Source organism: Serinus canaria, chromosome 4, assembly GCF_022539315.1.
Source record: "Serinus canaria isolate serCan28SL12 chromosome 4, serCan2020, whole genome shotgun sequence".
NCBI lineage: Eukaryota > Metazoa > Chordata > Aves > Passeriformes > Fringillidae > Serinus > Serinus canaria.
In genome coordinates, this window is record NC_066317.1 from 15,779,285 (window position 1) to 15,799,902 (window position 20,618).

The following is a 20,618-nucleotide window of genomic DNA, read 5'->3' on the forward strand; positions in this document are numbered from 1 at the left end:
TCTTAACTTGAGCATGAAGGATAAGCATCCCCAGGGTCAGCATTATCAAACAGATTAAGGTGTCATATAAATGAGGACATATGGAGAGTTCTCTTTATTTCCAACAGAAACAAGATTTTAGTCCACTACAGACTTGCAAGACTAATAAATAGATTTCTTTCAATATTTTGAACATATAAAAAAGGAACTTTGAGGAGAGACAGTGAGAAACTTTTCAAATCTGATTCAAGACTGGGCTGAGTGTTAAACCTCAGAGATACCACACTGGCTGTCTTTGCATAATAATCCTTTGCTGCCTGTGGCTTTCACAATCAAGCTTTGAACTCTATTTCATATTTCTTACACTTTTACAATTTATAATAACTTGGCACATCAGTGAACACAACTATATTTGTGCCCTGATAGTAAGACAGTTTAAAATCAAGAACAACAAACGTTACCATCTATTTGCTCTTCCAAAGAGCCATGACAGGAGGCAATTTGAAAAGTAATACTGGGATTAATAGAACATATTGAATAAATACACTGGGCTGACTGGATGTGGAAACAAAATTCTTTCATTTTGGAAAACATGTTTAAAGCAAAGTCCAATTATTAACTCAACACTGCAACATCCACCACTGAACCATGTCCCTAGGCATCACATCTGTAAATCTTTGAAATAACTCCAGATATGGCTGACTCCCCTACTTCCCTTCCACAAGGGAAGTAGGGGAGACAGCCTTCTCAATGCTTGACAACCCTTTCAATGAAGCAGTTTTTCCCAATATCTAATCTAAATCTCTGCTGGTGCAACTTGAGGCCATTTCCTCTAATCCTGTCACTTGTTACCTGAAATAAGGTCCCCACCCAGCTTCCTTTTCTCCAGGCTAAACTACCCCCAGCTGTTCCTCAGACCAGTGCTCCAGACCCTTCCCCAGCTCCACTGCCCTTCCTGGGCTCACTCCCAGCCCCTCAGTAACTCTTAAGTGAGGGGCCCAGAACAGGACACAGCACTCAAGGTGTGGCCCCCCCCAAGTACAGGGGGACAATCCCTGCCCTGGTCCTGCTGGCCACACTACTGCTGATCCAGGCCAGGATGCCATTGGCCTTCTTGGCCACCTGGGCACATCTGGCTTGTGTTCAGCTGCTGTTGAGCACCCCAAGTCCTTTTCTGCAGGGAAGTTTTCCAGCCACTCTGCCACCAAACCCACAGTGCCACACGGAGCTGTTGTAATCCAAGATGTTGTGATCCAAAAGCAGGACCTGGCACTTCCTTGACCTGAGGAATTCTGCTTTACACTGACAGATATAATACACATCCTTTTCCTATGCTGTCTGGGGGTGAATGAAAAAATTATGAACCACCATATTAACAAATTAAACCTTTTTTTGTCCCCTTAAATTGAATCATTAATCACCTTCAGCTTCTGTTCTGGCAGAACAGATGTGGCCATTTGTCTCTGAGGACAAACTGCAAAGGCTTTTGATAAGGAGTAGAATATCCTACCTGGAACAACCTCAAAAAGGAACCTTCCTGGACTTTCTTCATTGCAGGGATGCTCAATTACTCTGTTGCCAGGCAGGAGGATGGTACCCTAAAGAAAAAAAGTAACAACAAACATGGGATTAAAACTGCTACCGTACTTTGACAGACTAATGCCTCTTCTTTTTGGACTGGGTTAAACATGAATTTTTCACTGTAAACACCTAAGCAGCTGATTTCCAAAGTGAGACTGAGCAAGGATTATCCCAAAAGCCAACATCACAGATCACTTTAATTAACTGAGGCATTTGACAACAGCTTTTAAGTTTTTTAATCTTTTGGGTATTTGATACCATGCAGAGTTTTGTACTTATCACATGTATTAATCCCACTGTTCTGCAGGGGAAAATCGAGACATAAAAGCAAGTGAGCTAGGAAGAGCTAGGAAGTTGCAAGTGTGAGGCTGGTGAACTCACCAGCCAGGTTTCTTGGCTGAAGCCAAAGGGGCTTTGGATAGGACCCTCAGTGTGTGGGTGCATACCCAGTTCCTGCTCTGGACCCTTTTCCCATAGTATCCCAGGGAAGAAATAGAGAGAAGACATCCCACCCCCACCGGGGCTGCTGGTGCTAAGCCACAGCAGGCACAGAGAGTCCTGTCCAAAGATGTGTTTGCTACAGGCAGAGAGATGTCAGAAAACCTCTGTGATGGGCATTTAAAACGTTTATTACAACTTTACTACCTTGAGAGAGGTGGGGAATTTTAGCTGTGCATACTTCTAGTAACACACAAAGACAAAAACCACCCCTGCAAACCTCAAAGCTGTGTTGAAGACACAGCTTATTCCCTTTCCTTTCGTCTGCTGACACGTGGCACGGATAGACAACCCCTTTCCTCTGAGAGCTCTCTTCCATTTTTAGAAAGTACAGCTCCTCCTAGTACCATTCCAACTTCAGTGCAGCAGGCACTCCTCAGTGAAATGATGCTGGGATCGCTGCCCAGGGATAAATTTTCAGAGGAACATCCTAGGAATTGTATTAGGTACAAGCTATCTACACCATTTTTACTAGGAAATAACACCTACTTAGTAATATTCTCTAATTATGGCATAATGGGGCACCCATCTCCAAAGTAAACAACTTAAATAACTTACATATCTTAAATACAGAACATCAAGTAAGGTCCTTATCCCCTGACGGATCACTGAGTCCAACATGGAGCACTATTATCCATAGCAGTTTCCCAAATGCCCAAATATGTCAGACCCCTCATTTAAACAGCCCTAAAGATATCCCTGTACATGAAAAACATCAATTTTGTTATCCAGTATTCATTGTTATGACCTGGAACCTTCATTACAAGCAGAACCATTTACAATTATTGGGAAGTCAAGACAAGTGGAAACACTGCAGTCTTCTCACAAAGGAATCCTTACAAACCAACAGGGAAAAGCCACCTGAAAGAACAGGTAAAAATGTTTCACAAAATTAGTATTTGTTCCAGCTGATGTGCAGTCTGGGCTCTATACCAACTTGTGAGTGCTGTGTGCCAGCAAGAACAGTGTCATCACAGGATGGCAAAGAGAGTGCACAGCGATTTCAGCAGAACATACAGAATCACCTCCACAAAACACTGTGATGCTTGCTGCTGAAAGCAGATGAAGCAGCACAGCCTTCTCCTGAGATGGAACAAGCAGCAGGTACTGGCAGTCGTGGGCAGATGTCCCCACTCACTGCATATACTACTGTATCATAAGCATTAATTGCCTGGGGTCCAACAGCCCCATTCAGAACAATCTTCCTTCATTCCTGCCACAGGCGGCACCCCTTAATAGATGTCGCACTCCAAAGTCTTCTGTGAAATATCTTATTAGGCAACCAAAATATCATAAACAAAAATTAATATGTGAGCAGGAAAACATAAGTCACAATACAGTTCAAATTCTCATATTAACACCTAAAGAAACAACAGGAAATATAAGGAATACATTTTTTCTGAGACTTATGGGACACCTGGAGTAAGAATCTCTAAAAGGCATTTTAACTACATGCATTTTTGTCCCGTGTAACAGAGCATTAAGAGTGGTATAAGACTTTATTTCCCACTCTCAGATTGAGCTGGTTTTACCCAGAAGAAGCTCCACCCAGCACACTGGATGAGCAGATCATTCTTCATGCTGAAGTTTCACTGTCTCGGGAGCTTGCACCACTGAGGGCATACAACATATTCAAGTCAATCACAGGTCTTGCTACTCAAATAAACAAAAATACAAAATTAATGAGACCTAGCCTACAGCACTGTAAACAAAAATCAATTCATGAGACAGTAAATGAAAACTGCATTGAACTTCGCTGTCAACTCAATAGCAACAGGCATGCTGCAGGCTCATTGCAGTGTGATGTTTTCTGATTCTTTGATGCAAAACTCTTGTACCATTTACAGTGAGCTCTCCTAATGACAGATTTTTGAGAACATAGAAACAGAAGTGTTTTATTTATAACACTTGTGCTTTTGTTTCATAGATGAAACCTATTCCATCTACTAAAATGTAAAGCCTAAAGCAACACACACAATAGCTAAGTTAATATGAAGAGAAACCAGACAGTAATACCATATAGATTATTGCCGTAGTTTATAAAGAAAATGTCCTCAAGTGGTGAATTTATTTCACTATTTCCAGAACTATTATTGCAAACATTAGTGCACATGAAATACTTCAATATGCACATGTGAGGGTTTTTTTAAAATTAAAAAAATAGTTTTGTTTGTGCAACATGCACCTGGGTGCCTAACTCTACTGGAGAAAGCGTTAAGAGAGCAATTGCAGCTCTCTCACTTCCCATTCTGTCTGCTTTCACACCCATCTGTCTGCCTTCACCACACAGCAACACTTCCCCCTTGCTAAGCTTTGTAGCTGTCTACATAACTGCACTGAGCCTGTCTGGAGTGTCCCTTTGCTGAGTTTCTCAGCAGCTGATGCCCAGGGAACACATCTGTACTGTTACAAAGCCCCAGCTGTGGGGTATCTGATACAAACCAATTGCTGTTGGTCCCCTTCCTCAATTGCCTTTCTGGGTCCTTAAGGTGCAACATTAGGCCCAACCCTTACAGCCTGGAGAGTCCCATGAGTATGGACTATCAGTTAGTTGCAAAGCTTCAACAAATTCAAACTCTGCTTTCTGCCTTGAGTACCTAATTCCAGGGGAAGTAGGAGAAAACCAACCAGATAGCCTTAGACACCTAACAAGACAGTAATTTGCATACTAAAGAGGAAGGTGATTTCCAGAGGAAATACATGTTTAACTTGGCTGTCAGTGCCATGTGTGCATGCAAATGTTCCATAATAAGGCAGCTTCACATTGCTTCATATCAAAGTCTTCAGATCATTCAAAATACTTTTAAAAATCTCAATCCAAGATGGCAGATTAGAGCCGATTAATATTTTGCTTTCAAAAAAGAAAAACAAAAAAACCTGCATGGTGAAAGCAGGAATCAAGACATACAGTCTATAGAAATACAAGAAAAAGGGAAGTGGGACAAAAATGTGGCCCTGACCCAAGTCCCTCCTGGCTCCCACTACCATTCTGTTTGCAGGCTGTGCCTCCACCAAATCAGCAGTGTTTTGCAGAGCTCCTGCTGCAGTGCGCCCGAGTTATTTTTCCATTTCCAACACTTCTGTCCTTACCAGGGCAGTTCTGCTTCTCTAGCTGAGCATTTAGGATGACTCACAGCATGCAGAAGAAATCTGGATTGCTCAAGAAGCACTGGCCTTTTTCCTAACAGAATAACCAGCCCACTTTCAAAGGAGATTCTCACACAGAAATTTTTTATAGCACACTGCTGCTTCAAACCAAAGATCTCCTAAACAGCAGAGCAACACATTTGCTAAAATCAAAAATCTGCATAAATGAAGCATTTAACTTGAGAAAAAAATACTGTTCCATTAACTAAGTGCTTGACAAAACACTGTAATGCAGCAAGAATGACATCAATTTACTTTGGATTAGTCTCACAGCATGATACAGTCTTGCTCAAATAGATGTTTTATCCCATGCTGGTCCCTGAAAACATTTTCAGCACCATTCAACAGCTGAACTTCAGGAGGAAGCACGGAAGAGGAGACAGGATGGCCACTGCACAAGTGCTTCATGAGGAGCAGCTGACAGATGGTGCTTCTGTTTGCATGCTCCACGCAACACCCTGCACCAGGGAAGTGACCCTGTGCTTCCTGCTGGCTCTGCTCCATTACTTTTCCCTAGGTACACTCTCCCCTGCCTTTTTTCAACTCAGTTCTCTGAAGCAGACTTACCACCTTGTCCAGGAGATACCAGGTTTTGCTCAAGAAAGCTTATGATACAAGGAATTCCAAGCTTTGAAGATGCTGACTGGCAAATGTAAAGACAAATACATGATTTTAAATATCTCTAGATGGATTTTACTCAAAAAGCACATAGAGACATGAGGCAATTAAGTGCTTTCTTGCCAAAATAACATTTTCAGGTTTTATCTTAATACACTTCCTCGGGACTATTTGCTTGCTGTAGTTTGTCCTGCTACCCCCTTAAAAAGGATGAAAAGTACAGAGTACCAGCAGTTACATCAGATGTTCTTCTTGTCCATCCAGCTTTGATTATTTATCAAAAAATCACTGAACTCTACTTTGACTTTCAAGTCAGGTGCTTTTCATTTACATATCTCTTTTTGTGGTTTCATGGAAAACTCATCACATCAGCTCTCTGAGAGGCAGGAAGATCATCAGCCAGCAAAAAGGCAGCTGATGGAAGGGATGAAGAGGCAGAAGGAATCACAGGGTACTTGTGTCTTCTGTATGACCCAAAGCCACATCCAACACAGCAGTGTTCTGTGGCTTCTTTTGTCACTGTTGCTGTTTCTGCAAAGTCTGGGCTGTCAAACTTTCAAACAAGAGTGGACTTAAGCTCAGATGGCATCTTAAACTGAAAAATGCCATCTGAAAAAATGAAAAATATTACTTTTAAACTGAAAAATACTACTTTTAGTGAATAATCCTCTCAACATCACTAATATTTACAAGGTCACCACCAAAAAGGCATCTGCTGTATTTCGCAGAGAAGCCTGTTAATCAATGTAAATTAAATAAAATACATGACACAAGTATATTTCTACATTTGTATACAGACATGCACACCTGTGAATTCATAACTAAGTGATGCATAGCAAAGAAGGAGAAAGAACATGCAAGTTATCAGCTATTTATAAATTCTTGTTCCTCTCATTGCTGTTTCTGCTTTTAGGCTACCACAAAAACAGGTCCAAGTGAGCCCTCTGCATTGTCAAGAGCCTACAGACATAAATCCACACATACTGAGGTCAGTAATGAATTAAACCTGCACTATGCTCACCACAAGCAGTTTGACTGCAGTGGTTTTTTAAAAACTCTACTTCCACCATTACAATTCATTTCCAAGATCCCAGTGAAATCACTTGCTGCAAAAGGGCACAGCAACTCTGAAAGCCGGCCCTTTCATCTGACTGCCTACACAGAAATATCTGTATTTCAAAGTGGGCCTGAGCAAGTTCTCCAGCTGGCTCTAAACCCTGGGTCAGTGCAGATTTTTTTTTTTTATCATAAGAATGGATTTTTATACTACTTAAGGAACTAAAGCATTGGAAGAAGTATATTTACTGCTGGAGGTGATACACTCCTTGGCTTGTAGTTATTGCAGCCATTTACAGTTTTGCAAGGAGAAAACAATGGCTGGGGGTGACTTTTCAGATTTTAGGGGGTAACATGCCAGGAATGAAGAGAAGGAAAGAGAAATTCCAAAAAGAAAAAAAAACCAAACCAGGATTGGTTGGATGAAATTAAGCCATTACACAGCATACATTTTTCTGGCAAATACCGTTGCATTTGACATTTTCTTGTGCCACTAAGTTAACACATTTTTAGAGTTTGTTCCTGTTGAAGAATGAGAACTATTGTTTAGTTCTCAGAAACGCTGCAAACAGGAGCCTAGAGAGATCTTTTTCCCTTTACTTAAAGCAATGTTCAAACCTACCTGACAGCTCAATACTAAAAAAAAAAAGGTAAATTCCTTCCTATGGTGGTGAATAGCATCTCTACCATTTGCCTGATAGGGAGCACCAAAACATTTATTCTGACATAAGAGATAGAACTGACAGTTTTATTACTATGTGATTACAGTTTCTTTAAAGATTTTTCTCCTTCTCTCCTGCCAGACATTTCACTTCATGGCTGAGTGCTTCTCTGCTTGAGAGAAACTTCTTTCCTGAAGAATGAAGCAATCTTGGCTTGAGCAGCCACTGGGCAAAAAATTCCCTTATTTGTCCCGTAAGAGAAAGCAAGCTCGTGCCAAGTTAAGCTATTGACAGCACAAAAAATTAGGTTTGCCTAAACCCAGAGGCTGGATCCATACTGCATGCCTATGGTTTTGATTTCTCTAGTAAGGGCAAGAGAGAAGAACAGCTGTGATAAGACTGAGCTCAGGTAAGAGAAGAGGACAGATCACAGAGTTCAGGGGCAGGAGGTGCCTTCCTGTGGATCCCACTCTGCAGTTTGCATATTCTTCACAGAAATGTTCCTTGGTATTTTCCAAATGCAGAGAAAAAAATAAGATGCGTAAATAAATTCAGAGAGTGCACTGAGTTTAAGAACTCATGAATAGAAGCTGAGAGCATTATTACATGCACACATGGAAGTTCTGATAAAATTAGGCTTCGCAATGGTCATTAAATTTTGATCAACACACAAAAATGGAACTGGGCACTACTGATTTTTTAGGTATTTTTATTACAGAAAAATACTTCCAATAGCTCTGGTCAGTAAGAAATTCAGCTTTTAATTAGATACAACTATTTTCCCAAGATAAAAAGCCAATTTGGCACCACCATACAATGGACCAAGTCTTGCTTTACAGATCTCTTCTGCAAAGGAAATTTACCAACTTCCAGTCCTGAGAACACATGGGTCAAAACAATGCAATTATTCCCCAAAAGGACAATATTTGACAAGAGGAAAATTTCAAATATGACCTCTCATTTATATACAAAGCTCTCCAGTGACAGTCTGGACAGATACAGCAACACTGTGAGAGAGACACTGGCCTGTTTAGAAGTCTGGTTGACCTGAGTCCCCTGTGAGACATTCCTGCAGGGCAAAGGAGTCCAGGAAGGCTGGACATTTTTCAGGGAGGAAATCTTAAAGATGCAGAAGCAGGCTGTCCCCATGTGCCAAAAGACAAGTTGGTGAAGAAGACCACCAGCCTAGGTGAACAGAGAGCTTTGGCAGAGAGGGAAAAAGGAGAGTTTATGATCTTTGGAAATAGGAGCAGGCGACTCAGGAGGACTAGGAGGATGTGGTGAGATTATGCAGAGAGTGAATTAGAAGGCCCAAAACTCAACTAGAACTTAATCTGGCTACTGCCGTAAAAGACAGTAAAAATGATGGTATAAATACATTAACAACAAAGGAGGGCTAAGGAAAATCTCCACCCTTTACTGGATGTGGGGTGACATAGTGACAAAGGATGAAGAAAAGGCTGATCTACTCAATCCCTTCTTCGGGAACAGAACCAGACAGCATGGATTTATGAAAGGCAGGTCAGCTAACTTGATTTCCCTCTATCACAAGGATACCCCCTTAATGAATGAGGAAAGGGCTGTGGATGTTTATTTAAGACCTTTGACAGTTTCCCACAACATTCTCCTGCAGAACCTGGCTGTTCCTGGCTTGGATGGGGGCACTCTTTGCTGGGTTAAAAAGCTGCCTGGATGGCTGGGCACAGAGAATGGTGTAAATGGAGTTAAATCCAGCTGGCAGATGGCTACAAGTGGTGTTTATCTGCTGGAGAGTAGGAAGACTCTGAAGAGGGATCTGAACAGGCTAGATCCATGGGACAAAGCCAATTCTATGTTTTTTCCAGGAAATCTATATATGGCAAACTATCCCACATAGGACAATTAATTTCCATGTCAAAGTAAAGGTTGAAGTTGCTGCAGATTTCCTAAAAATTACACATAAACTGCAACTTTTACAGCATAAAGAGGTGGCAGAGACACATGGAAATGGGACCACAGTTCCACCAAAATTGGTTTTTCTCCTGTGCAAATACTCCTGTCAGCTTTTGTCTAGCAAGAACATTCCAGGGAAATATGCCTAACTTCTCTAAGTTATTATCTTGCAGTTTTTTATGGGAAGAAAAAAAATTCAGTTTCACATGAAAAAATTTCAGATGTTAATGGCAAGGGTTATCTATTTGTTTTGCAAGGTTATTTAATGACTCCACTGCCCGTTGCTTTAGCATCTATATACATTGCTTATATTTAATCTATATAGTAATTTTTCTATGTGCACAGCTTATAAAGTGCTGCTACACTACAAATACCACAATCACACAGAATTAACAGTTCATTTAGCTTTCTGGCACCTGTGTAGGGTACTCTGTTGGTACTTCTTTAAGGGATTACATTAAGTAGCAGTGATCCTATCTCAGGGGGAGACCAGGGTCATGTCTTTTGTGCTATCTACACAAAATAGGTGACACCTAAACAATTAGCACAACTGGAAAATTCTGATTCCCTGATTACAAATTATTTCTCCTGCAGTACCATTTGTGGCACATTTTACTTCCACATTTTACTTTTAGCTCACCATCTTCATTTGCTTCATTCATTCTGTGATACTGTTTCCATTTTGAAACTGGAATTCTAGGATTGTTTCATTTTTCTAACTGATCAGTATTACACATTTTTACAGCTTTTGGATGAGATGTAGTTGTTCATTATTAGTCTTATTAGTGTATTAGTAATATGTTTTTTGAGGACAAGGCTTAAATTACAAGCTATGTAAGAAAATGTGCTAGATAATCCCCAATTTAAATAGCTATAAAATCAAGGCAGAGTTTAGGAGGAGTTGGTTTAAGTCAAGTAAAGTATCAGTGAACCAGTTCAGTTGTGCAGAATACATGCACATTTCTGCAATTCTGCTTGCACAAGTTAGGGTGAGGGGTTTTTGTGAACATGTGGTTTCTTCATAATCTCCAACTGGCACAATGTGCATTCACAAGTATTTCAAGCTGTGCCAAGTTGCTGACATCAGTTCAACTCCATGAACTGATGTGCACCACAAAACCAACCTAGGGTAAGGCAACAACCACTCAAGGCCAACCACAAAAAATCCTGTCAGTGCCAGTTCAATTGACCTATTGTTTCTCCTTGGACATCTCTTTTGACAGTTTGCTACTCCAGGAGGAACTTACCAGGTGCATGATTAAAATCACACAGTCATAGGATAACAGATATCCATATTAAGAAGATAGCCATGAGGAACAAAGGCCACTTTTCTGTCTTTTATCTCAGCAGCCTGGCTGTAAGGACACTATAGGAGACCACACCAAAGCCAAAGCCAAGCCAGAGGGCTGCTCCCTCTGTATATAAAAGTTTCCAGCAGGACTTGGTCCTGCCCCTTACCAGGGTCTGTAGGGAGGCTGACCTTTTTAATTAGAGATATCTTTTAAAAATAGCCAATATTTTTCAAGACTATGCTGTCTCAAAATAGCACTTACTTCACTGAGAATAAATAAGAGTCTCATAATCTAGATTTTTACACTGTTCTCTGAGTACCACCACCGAAGGTATTTTGCAACATTCTGTAAATGTACAGCAAGGACAACTGAATGTACTCAGGCTTACTACAGGTTTTTTAAATTTTATAGACTTAAATATCAAACCATCATTTATCTGCTTTTCCACAGGACACCATGACAAGCTTTCTTCAGACCTGTTGAGGGGGGTGTATCTTGCAGAGTGCCAGACAGTCTGGAATAAAAATGGATTCAGGGTGACTGGAGGCCAGCATTATTAACTGCACTCCAGCAGCTGCTCTGTTCCAACAGTATTAATATAAATACCTTAGATTCCATGTTGCTATTTTAATAAGTTATCAAAATATAAATGACCATGAAGGCCTTCACGGTCTGCAGGAGAAACTACAGAAGCCTTTACAAAAGCAAGATGACAAAATACTTTTTATGGAAGAGAAGAAACCAAGCAGTGTTTACACAGCAGGTGAAGAGAAACAAAGCTCCAGGTTTTCTGGCAAACACAATATTTTGGCCATTGAACTGCACCCTGCCTGGAATTATTGTTGAAAAGGGGCCTTTCTTCCAACTATTAAAAAAAAGTAGTTCATACCAGTCATCTCCTGTCAGCACTTTGGAATCTGCTTTTTTTGAGAGACAGCTCCAGAAGCTTTAAGCATTTCTAGATGCACATTTATTTCTGTTGCACATTTGTTTTCTCCAAAGTGAAAACACAGAGCGAACATGTCAAATTAGTCAGCCCACCAATACACAAGTGAAAACTTTACTCTGGAGCTGAACCAGAAGTGGCCCCATTTTCTGGCATGCTCACAGCTACAGAGAATAGTGGCTCCAGCTGGAGCTGGGATCATCATGGGAAACCCAGGTACCCATGATATTAGGACATGGCAAGAAAAAGAAGTGTGTGTCTCAAGTTTATAGTAGTTTGTGAAAACTACCACACTATTTTATCTCATGGGACAAAACGTAACTGAGCCAAGAGAAAAAGAAAAAAGCTTCTGAATTCTAATACCCACTTGAGTCACTGGTTTGAGGATGCTTTCACAGGCTGATTTCTGAAGCCAGAACACACAACAAAGGTAATCAATGACATTTCATTACTATTTTTAAAAGGGTACAATTTTACAATGCCAGTCCTTCCACCAATGGCTGTTACTGATCATGCTCCTAACTTTGCCTACGTACCTCACAAATCTCTACACGGCTTTTCCCCTTGCTATTCTACCTCCTTATGCACTGCTTTTACTTTTTCTAGCTCCTTTCTGCCCTTCTACATCCCTTCTGCAACATCACTGAGCTTCAGTCACTGTGCAGCTTAACGAAAAGCTGAATATTGTTTACTCAGCCAGGAATGTCTTCCACATCCATAGTAAATCAGACTCAATCAAGGACCTACACAACGAGCATCCAGTATGCTCCTCGATGAAAAAAAGAAGAGTGAGAATTCATTGAAGAACATAGGAAAAAGCGTCCTGCTGTGGTTTCCCAGAGGAGAAGGTTCTGGGGAGACCTTCTAGGAGCCTTGCAGTACCTAAAGAGGGTCTACAAGAGGAATGGAGAAAGACTTCTGAATACTTTTCCCACCTGCGACAGAAAAATCTCCACCAACCTGTCTTAATGCATTAGAGATCTGAATGCACTCAAAGGCTTTCTATCACACACATGGAAACATAACATCCTGGTACATTTTTGGTTTACTCTGAGAAACATCCTCTTCCATTTAGAAAATCCAGAGCAACTACTTTCCCATTAATCTAACAACATACATGAGGTTGGGACTCCTTTGACTCCCAACAAAACACGATCTCCTCGTGGCTTTGGACAAAAGGCCCGTGTCCTTGTGGCTGTGCTGCACAAAAGCCACATTTAAGATTTAATGGCTTCTTCGCTGGTTTGCTTGAGTTCTAATTAAAACACCAGAACAACACCAGAGCTGCTCAACGCAGAAGCATTTGCTACATGGTATCTCAGAGTGCCTGAGATAAGGGAAATCTCAGCAAAGGAAAGTGACAACATTAATTACACTTCTTCTGTTAAATACAGAACAGTTCATTAAAAGCTTTAACAGGTGGCAGGTTTGGCAGCTCTATTGTGTACAGGCTCTAGACAGATTTATCATGCCTTTCATTTTAAAACATTCATGCGAACGCATTTGCTGAGATAAATTATCTTGTTCACAAAAGCATCCTGATCAAGGCCGCTGTTTGAAGTGTTACATCAATCAAATCCTGTTGTAAAAATGTTAGCATCAGTTTTGACAAACAGCATCTCATAGCTTTGGCGCTCTCTCCATTGGTTTCCCTTCCAACTTAGGTATTTTGTACATTTTAGATCTACAACAGCCAAGGAAGTACTGAACACAAACTGGCTGATTCATTCAAAATGGCTGGACACATACCCCAGGGAAAGGAGACAGCAGGCACACTGCTGCTGTCTCATAGCAACCCAAAAAAAAGACATCTAGACTCACAGGCAGGTTCTGGGAGTTTCATGAGGGACTGAAATGAAGAGCTGCTTTCATGGAAAGGCAAGATTTCAGCCATTCCAAGGTTTTTCATTTAGCAGCTGTCCTCAGAAACATTTGTCTGAAGGGAAAGGAATTACATTGCTATGGTTTCCATTTTTGCTCAGACACTTACTTGTGTAGGCACATCAGATACACAAAAGCCAGAGTCTCACATCCCAGACCCCATCCATCCAGCTATGAACTTTTCACAAATACTTGGTATTCAGCCCAACAAACATTTAAATATATATACTACAAAAATCCAGTCCAACAGAGAGTGCCACTGAGCAACAGCCTAAACTCAAAAGAGAGAAGACTTTCAGATTAAGTTTCTGCTTACATCAGCAGAGACGTCTAAAGTGAGACTTAGGGCTATGCAGAATGAAGCAAATTATCCAAATTTCTACTGCTGAGATCCGCTGTCAGAGCACCAATTAAGAAGTGGGACCTCGTGGAACACACTTAGCAAAACAGAACAAGAAAGCTCTCCAGTCTGAGATCTCCACTGAATTGCAAGATGATAAATATACAGTCACTCAAACACAAACAGCAGCAAGTTCATTTGAAGCCACAGAATCCATCTCTTTTCAGCACAGTTTACGTTAGGGAACAAAAGTTTTTCCCCTACTCTGAATTAGAAACCCATGTCTAAGCCATCTCCTTTTCTATCTCCTAAAAAGAGTTTGTATCAATGATTGTTCCAGATCTCTTTTCTCTTTCCCCTTTAAAGGAGAAAAGATCAACTGATGTAACAATATTCCAACTCTAGGGCATTGAGTAGGTTTTCATTTTGAAACACAAATTTGCACCACAATTTAACAACCTCCCTCTAAGGCTTGCACTCCCATTTACACAAAGATTTCAAGTTTTGAGTACTAAGAAGAACTGAGGATAAATAAAATTATTTTTGAATGCAAATGGCTTTATGATCTAAGAAAACCAGAGCAAGTACCAAAGCCTGTAAATACTCCTGTCTAACATTCAGTCCACAGTCCTTGTCACTGAGTTTCAGGGCCTTTTAACTGATACACACTTCTTTTGTACCACCTATTCCAGACTTCAGGCATTTCTGACCAGGATGCCTCTTAAATACGAGTGCCAGTCAAACAAATGACAATCACCACCAGCCCTGAGGGATTCTCATCTTCTATTATTAAACTGAGACATTTAATAATAATAAGTTACATAAGTTACAGCATCTATCCAAAGGATGGGTAAGGACACAGTCTCATCTGATAAACACTGTCAGAATTTTGGGGCTTCTGTCCCTCCTCATTATTAATATCATACAACTATCAAGGGAATTGCAGTCTGTCCTGGTCCCTGCTGTCTTGTGCAATGTCTTTGCTACAAACAGACATTTGAAAGTAAGACAGCAGATGTCAGAAAAATACCCACCAAACCCTTTTTGGCACTTAAAACGTTTAAAAACTGTTTCTCCCATCCACCATAAACTCCTGAATTTGCTAAACTTAATTTCTTAAACTGAACTACCCTCATTCCCAGTGCAGAAAAAGGACTCATTTGATATAAACCCAAGCTGTATAAAGACAATGCCATTGACTCCTCTATTCAAGTTGACTCCTCTATCCAGTACAGCACCATCTCAGTTTCTTCTCTACTGCACTGTGCTCTGTACAATTGTCATAAACTTCAGCTGTTAAAAGAGCAAAATTATTTTTTATGTGCTTCGCTGCTGATAGAAAATCAAGTGTCCTGCTTAAAGGCAGTCTGGCAAGATTCCTCTCAACACATTTTTAACTCACTTTGACTATTTAAAGAAACTTGGAATGGTTCTTGATGGAGGCTTGTATCAATGACTCCAGAAACCAGGGTTCAACCCATTAAAAAGAAGTGAGCATTACCATCATAGAACTGGACTCAGCAGGCAGAAGGAACTTCTTTTCCCACATCACTGGCTGTCCAAGCTGGAAAGGGAATGAGAGCAGCTCCAGAAAGCCAGAGTCACTTATGGAAATATTTTCACACTGCCAACTGAAGAGTAAAGAGGATCTCAGGAATGCAGTTTGAGGTCATTCAGTTTTTCTCTACTATAAAAGCCTGTCAAAGAACTAAGAAAGCCTCTTCCCTTAGCAACAAGTCATGTTGTACGTGCTGCTTGTTCAGCTGCAAATATGGCTTTTATCCCAGAGGTAATGGACTTAGAGAAGGCTATTCTTAAGCACTAATACGCTAAAAGAACTCAATTATTTTAATTTCAAGCCTAATGAGGCTCTCCTGTGAGCTATTCATTTTGCTGCTTCCATGAGCCATGCACACTTGTACTACATCCAAGCAAATAAAAGGAAGGAAGAAAAAAGTCATCATGACTCGGCCCTTTTAATGGACACAGACCTCCTACAGTGCTGAAATTCCCTTTCAACAGGAAAACAGGAAGATCATCAAAAGCCCATCACCCACACAAAGGTCAAGCTGTAGAAAAGACTGATTATCACACAACTGCTTATCGTCCCTAATTGTTTTGAAGTTTTTACAGCATTGAGACTGATTGTGGGATGGAACAAACTTGAATTCTGGTTTTCTCAGGCCACTCATATTGACCTGATCATGATTAGTCTAATGCACAAGTGCTCCTATCTGACAAGATCAAGAGATTATGTGAGATTACAAGGAACAGCACCACTGTTAGTGGTATGTCACCTGGGGAATGAGCCCTTGTGAGGATACACCCACTGTATCTTCCCCTGCGGCCATCCAAGACTCACTGCCACAACTCTCCCATCACACCTTTAAAAACTTAACACACAAGGGGGTTACTAACCACTGGAAGACAGAAAGTTAATTCTGGTCTTTGAAAGCAAGGTGGAAGACAGCCTTTATTTTGTGTGGGGAAGAAACCCCTACTATTTTCTCAATATCTGTGCACTTTCTATATTCTATTTCTTCACCTACCAAACAAATTTATTTAAGTCTTGGTTAAGTCAGGTAGTGATGATATGGCCTGGGCTGCTGCTAAAACTTCTTAATGCTTTACTGAAAACATGAAACAAACACAGGAAAAAAAAAAAAAAAGATCAAATTAAGGCACCATGATTCAGTGCTGCACTTCATGCTACTGACACCAAAATAAAACTTCCAATTCCCATGTCACTCTTATTTGATTTGTGCCCCTCTAGCTCTGTCTGGCTGTTCCTCATGTAATGCTAGCCCAGCACACAATGCACAGTGCTTCTAGATCCCTCCTCTCTCTTCTGCCATGACAAAATGGCTCTCTGAGCCTGATTTGATTTCCTGCTAGCTCAGTCCTGACACCTGAAATCCTTCAGCCACTTTTTCTTTTCCTCATGGCTGTTTACAACACATAGGTAGCAGCCTGTGAAGGATGTTTGCACAGACTGGAGAGCAGAGTGATGGCCAGTGGCAGAAATTCACCACCATTCCATCTCACCTCAGCTGCTCCACACAGCCTGGAAACCTTTTTCTACCGATTTTGCTTCATCTCATTCCCACTCCCATCCATTTTCCCAGCAAAATAAACTATAATAAAGTTCTTTGCAAAGTCCTCAGACTCTAAAGCTACTACTACACAGCCACCATTTTCAGAAATGTCCATCTCATCAAGAAACAGTAGTAAAAAGGAAATCCAAATGTCTGAAAGACCCCCTTTCAAGTCCAAGCCATTGCTGAAGCTAAAGCTCTTGTCTGCCAGCCAGCATGACAGGCAGCTCAGCAGACCCTGAGCATTTGCTAGTTCAGTTTTATATAGATAATTTCCACATGGTCATGTGCTTTCTTCAAACCAAGAATATTTTTTTCATCATTAAGACTTACTGAGGTATTTTATTTATCTGCTGTAGCATCAGGGCTGAGATGGTAAAGCAGTGAACTGTAGTTTTGGTTTTTCAACTTGTCTGAGAAAGGAGACACTTTTTTCCATATAGTCTCTTTTCACCTGAACACTGAAAACTTATCAACCATGCCCTCAGAAGTTTTTCCCAAATTTCATTTGCACATTCAGGTAAGTAATTTTAAGTAAGCAAAAAGCAATCTGACTCCCAATCTGAATGCACAGGCTACTGAGGTAGCCTTGCACAAGTCAGTGTAAACATAGTAAGAAATGAGCATTAGTCAGTGAGAAAACATCAGCCTCTGGTGTGCAGTAGAAATGGAAGCAAAATCAGAATTGCCTTATAAAAGACAGAAGTTACCCACTAGAATCTATCTGGCAAAACCAGCAGTCATCCCACAGTCTGCAAACTGTTGTCTGAAGCCTACAGTGTTATCTCAGGTTACCCAACCAGAAGGGATCTGACCTGGCCAAGTGCCTGTGCTGCCTCTACACAGAGCAGGGGGCTCACGTGGAAGAAGGCTCCCCTTGTTTTTAGCACTTCCTTGTTATCTTAGGAATCCTGCCATGAGCCTCATCACCACAATCAAGGACATCCCTTCTACTCCACTGAGTTTCATTTCATACTGAGGATGATGAATGGTGACAAGTCATCTCTAATTTATTGGGACTGTTATTCTCTCAATCCAGAACTGTTTGGAGCTGTCACCTACTCACTCATTTTCTATGTGATAGTAATATTGGACAAGGGAGACACTTCTGAAAAACTCATGCAGGTGCTAGTAAAAATCCTGTGGTTAATGGTTGGATTAAATTATTCCACTGAATTGAACAGGGGATGATATATTCCTTATAGAAATGTTTAGAGGTCATTTAACTTCCACAAGTTAAACACCAGTGAAATTTCTGTTCCATCCTTTTAAGTGACAGACAACCTTTTCATAAAGGTTATGAAGAATTTTAGGGTTGGAATAAATGGGTGATAAATCTGAATGTTAATCTTTGTTCCTCTCTTTAAGCAGAAACCAGGCCTCAGTTTCACAATCTGATAAAATAGCACAGCAGCAGTATTTGCCTACACAAAAACAGAGAAAAATCCTGTGGTGAGAAGTGCTAATACAAGTCTCAGGAAAAGAAGAAGTGGGCAGGTTCCTGCACCAGACATGCCAGCACCCCAAAGCCATGTCCCTTTTTCTTCAGCATTACATGAAAAGCATTTTTGCACAATACTCATTATTCTCTGTACATGCCAAGATGGGAAAATCTACAGGAACTGAAGACCCATCAGTCTCTAATATCACAGTGCTAATGTCCATCAAACCAAGCATATGAGAAGAGGCTCATTTTAATTTATGACATAGGCTTAGACAAGGAGAGCACATTTTTCCACAAATGAGTGGATACATTTGGCAAAGAAAGGGATCTGGCAGTGCTCCATTACATTCATGTGATTTTTCCCAGCCCATTCACCTCATGATACTGGCAGAGTCAGTCACTCAGCCACCAATAAAGTTAGGAGGCAAAACCAGAGCAGATGGGCCTCACCTGATGCTAAGTGACTGCATTCATCCCAGTGTTATTATGCAATTCCTACAGATGTCATCTCGTAGAAAAACACTTCATATAACTGCCCATATGCAAACACTTGATACATGTATTATTTCACTGTCACAAGCTCCCTCCATGAGACAATGTGTAAGGTCCAATGTAATTTACCATTACACTCCGTAGTAAAATACCATTTCTCATCTCATAGAAAGTTCCAAGTCCTTCATTTTTACTGCCCCACAGCTGATGGTACAGGGCCCTTACTCATTTATTCCAAGACAGGGCAGTTAATGTTTCTTTCAAGAAATTAGAAATAACAACTTTACAGTAAGTTTTCTTTTCAGTTAACCCCACACAGAAGGCCTAAGGTTCCCTCCTGCAGGTAAGAGAAGTAAGCAATGGAGACCAAAGAAACAATCATCAGACAGGAAAGTGTTCTAGTGAAGAACTACAAATCTTTAAATGCCAATTCAGATTCCTGCCAGCTGTGCTTATATCCAACTTACTGCTAATTTAGAGAGAACACAGAGAGCACCTTACTCATCTTAAAATGGTTACAGCTCTCCTCACAGGTGGCTGGCACAGAGCTGTCACCACCAGCAGCCACCCTATCATGCTGTGGAAGAGGGCATTATTATCCCAAAGCACTAACTCACCCCTCTTGTTTTCCCAGCTCCAGCACACTCCCCAACCCTCTAAGAACACACTGAAGTCAACATAAAGACGTCAACAAAGCACATCCAAGCTCTTAACATTCAGATCCACATACTCCTAAGCAAGTTTACAAAGGCCATTTCCCCCATGGTGACATCCTGGATAGTAAGAGCCAGGCTGCAATGAATAATTACCATTTTCACTGAATTTTTATGTGACACACTGCCCCCATTCTCTGAACCAAAGGGAGCTCAACCCTTTTTGTCCCTTACAAAACACACTCCTTGGGTTTGAAGCTAACTGTAGTGTCCCCAAGTTCTTTCATGTGAATAAAAAAATCTTCATTGCTTTGCTCATTTTCACAGGGCTCGTTAGGTTGCTTAAGCATGTAAGAGCTGAATGCATTAAACTTCTCATTCCTTCTTCTGAAGGCATGTTTCCTCTACCTTCCACAAAAAGGCAGGCCTTGAGTGACAACAACAACAAAAAATGTAATTCTCAGAACTCACTATAAAGTACTGCTAAACCAAAAAAAAAAAAAAAAAAAAAGGAAATCCAAATCCAGGGCTATTTGTCTGTCTTGCTGAAGACAGCCTAGCATTTACAATTTTTCCTGAAATGACATCCCAACCTAGGTAAAAAAATCAGTGTTTCATCTTTTATAACACCAGTGACTTAAGTGACCTATTTTTTTCTATTTATGCATCTGACAGTTTTGAAGAGCTCTTACCTTATTTAAGTTTTAGCATGCCCCTGACAGAGTCCACAGCTTTGCCTTAAACAAAAGTCATTGCCACACACAGTGCACAAATGTGTACATCCTATTGTGCACATAATCTACAAATGGAACTAAATGAGTGATCATCAATTCCATTTAATTCTTTTTCTAATAGTCTACAAGCCCCTCACAAACATCTGTGTATTTTCAATATATTAAATGCAATTGAACTTTCTTTCCAAACTGTATTTAAAATATTATCTCTACTTGCTTTTAGTAATTTTGCAGTGTTTTTAAGCTAAAAAGTGTTTATTAAATTATC

The 20,618-nt window shown here is 40.5% G+C and overlaps 1 protein-coding gene across 2 annotated transcripts in view; it reads right to left on the reverse strand.

Annotated features, from left to right (window-relative positions):
- The window catches only part of ARHGAP24 (Rho GTPase activating protein 24), a 184,471-nt gene that overhangs the window by 118,369 nt on the left and 45,484 nt on the right, over positions 1-20,618 (reverse strand). For both annotated transcript variants that reach the window (XM_009101336.4, XM_050973934.1), the window contains exon 3: positions 1,490-1,577. In XM_009101336.4, coding sequence (XP_009099584.1) covers positions 1,490-1,577 — 88 coding nt within the window. The remainder of the gene's footprint in view (positions 1-1,489; positions 1,578-20,618) is intronic.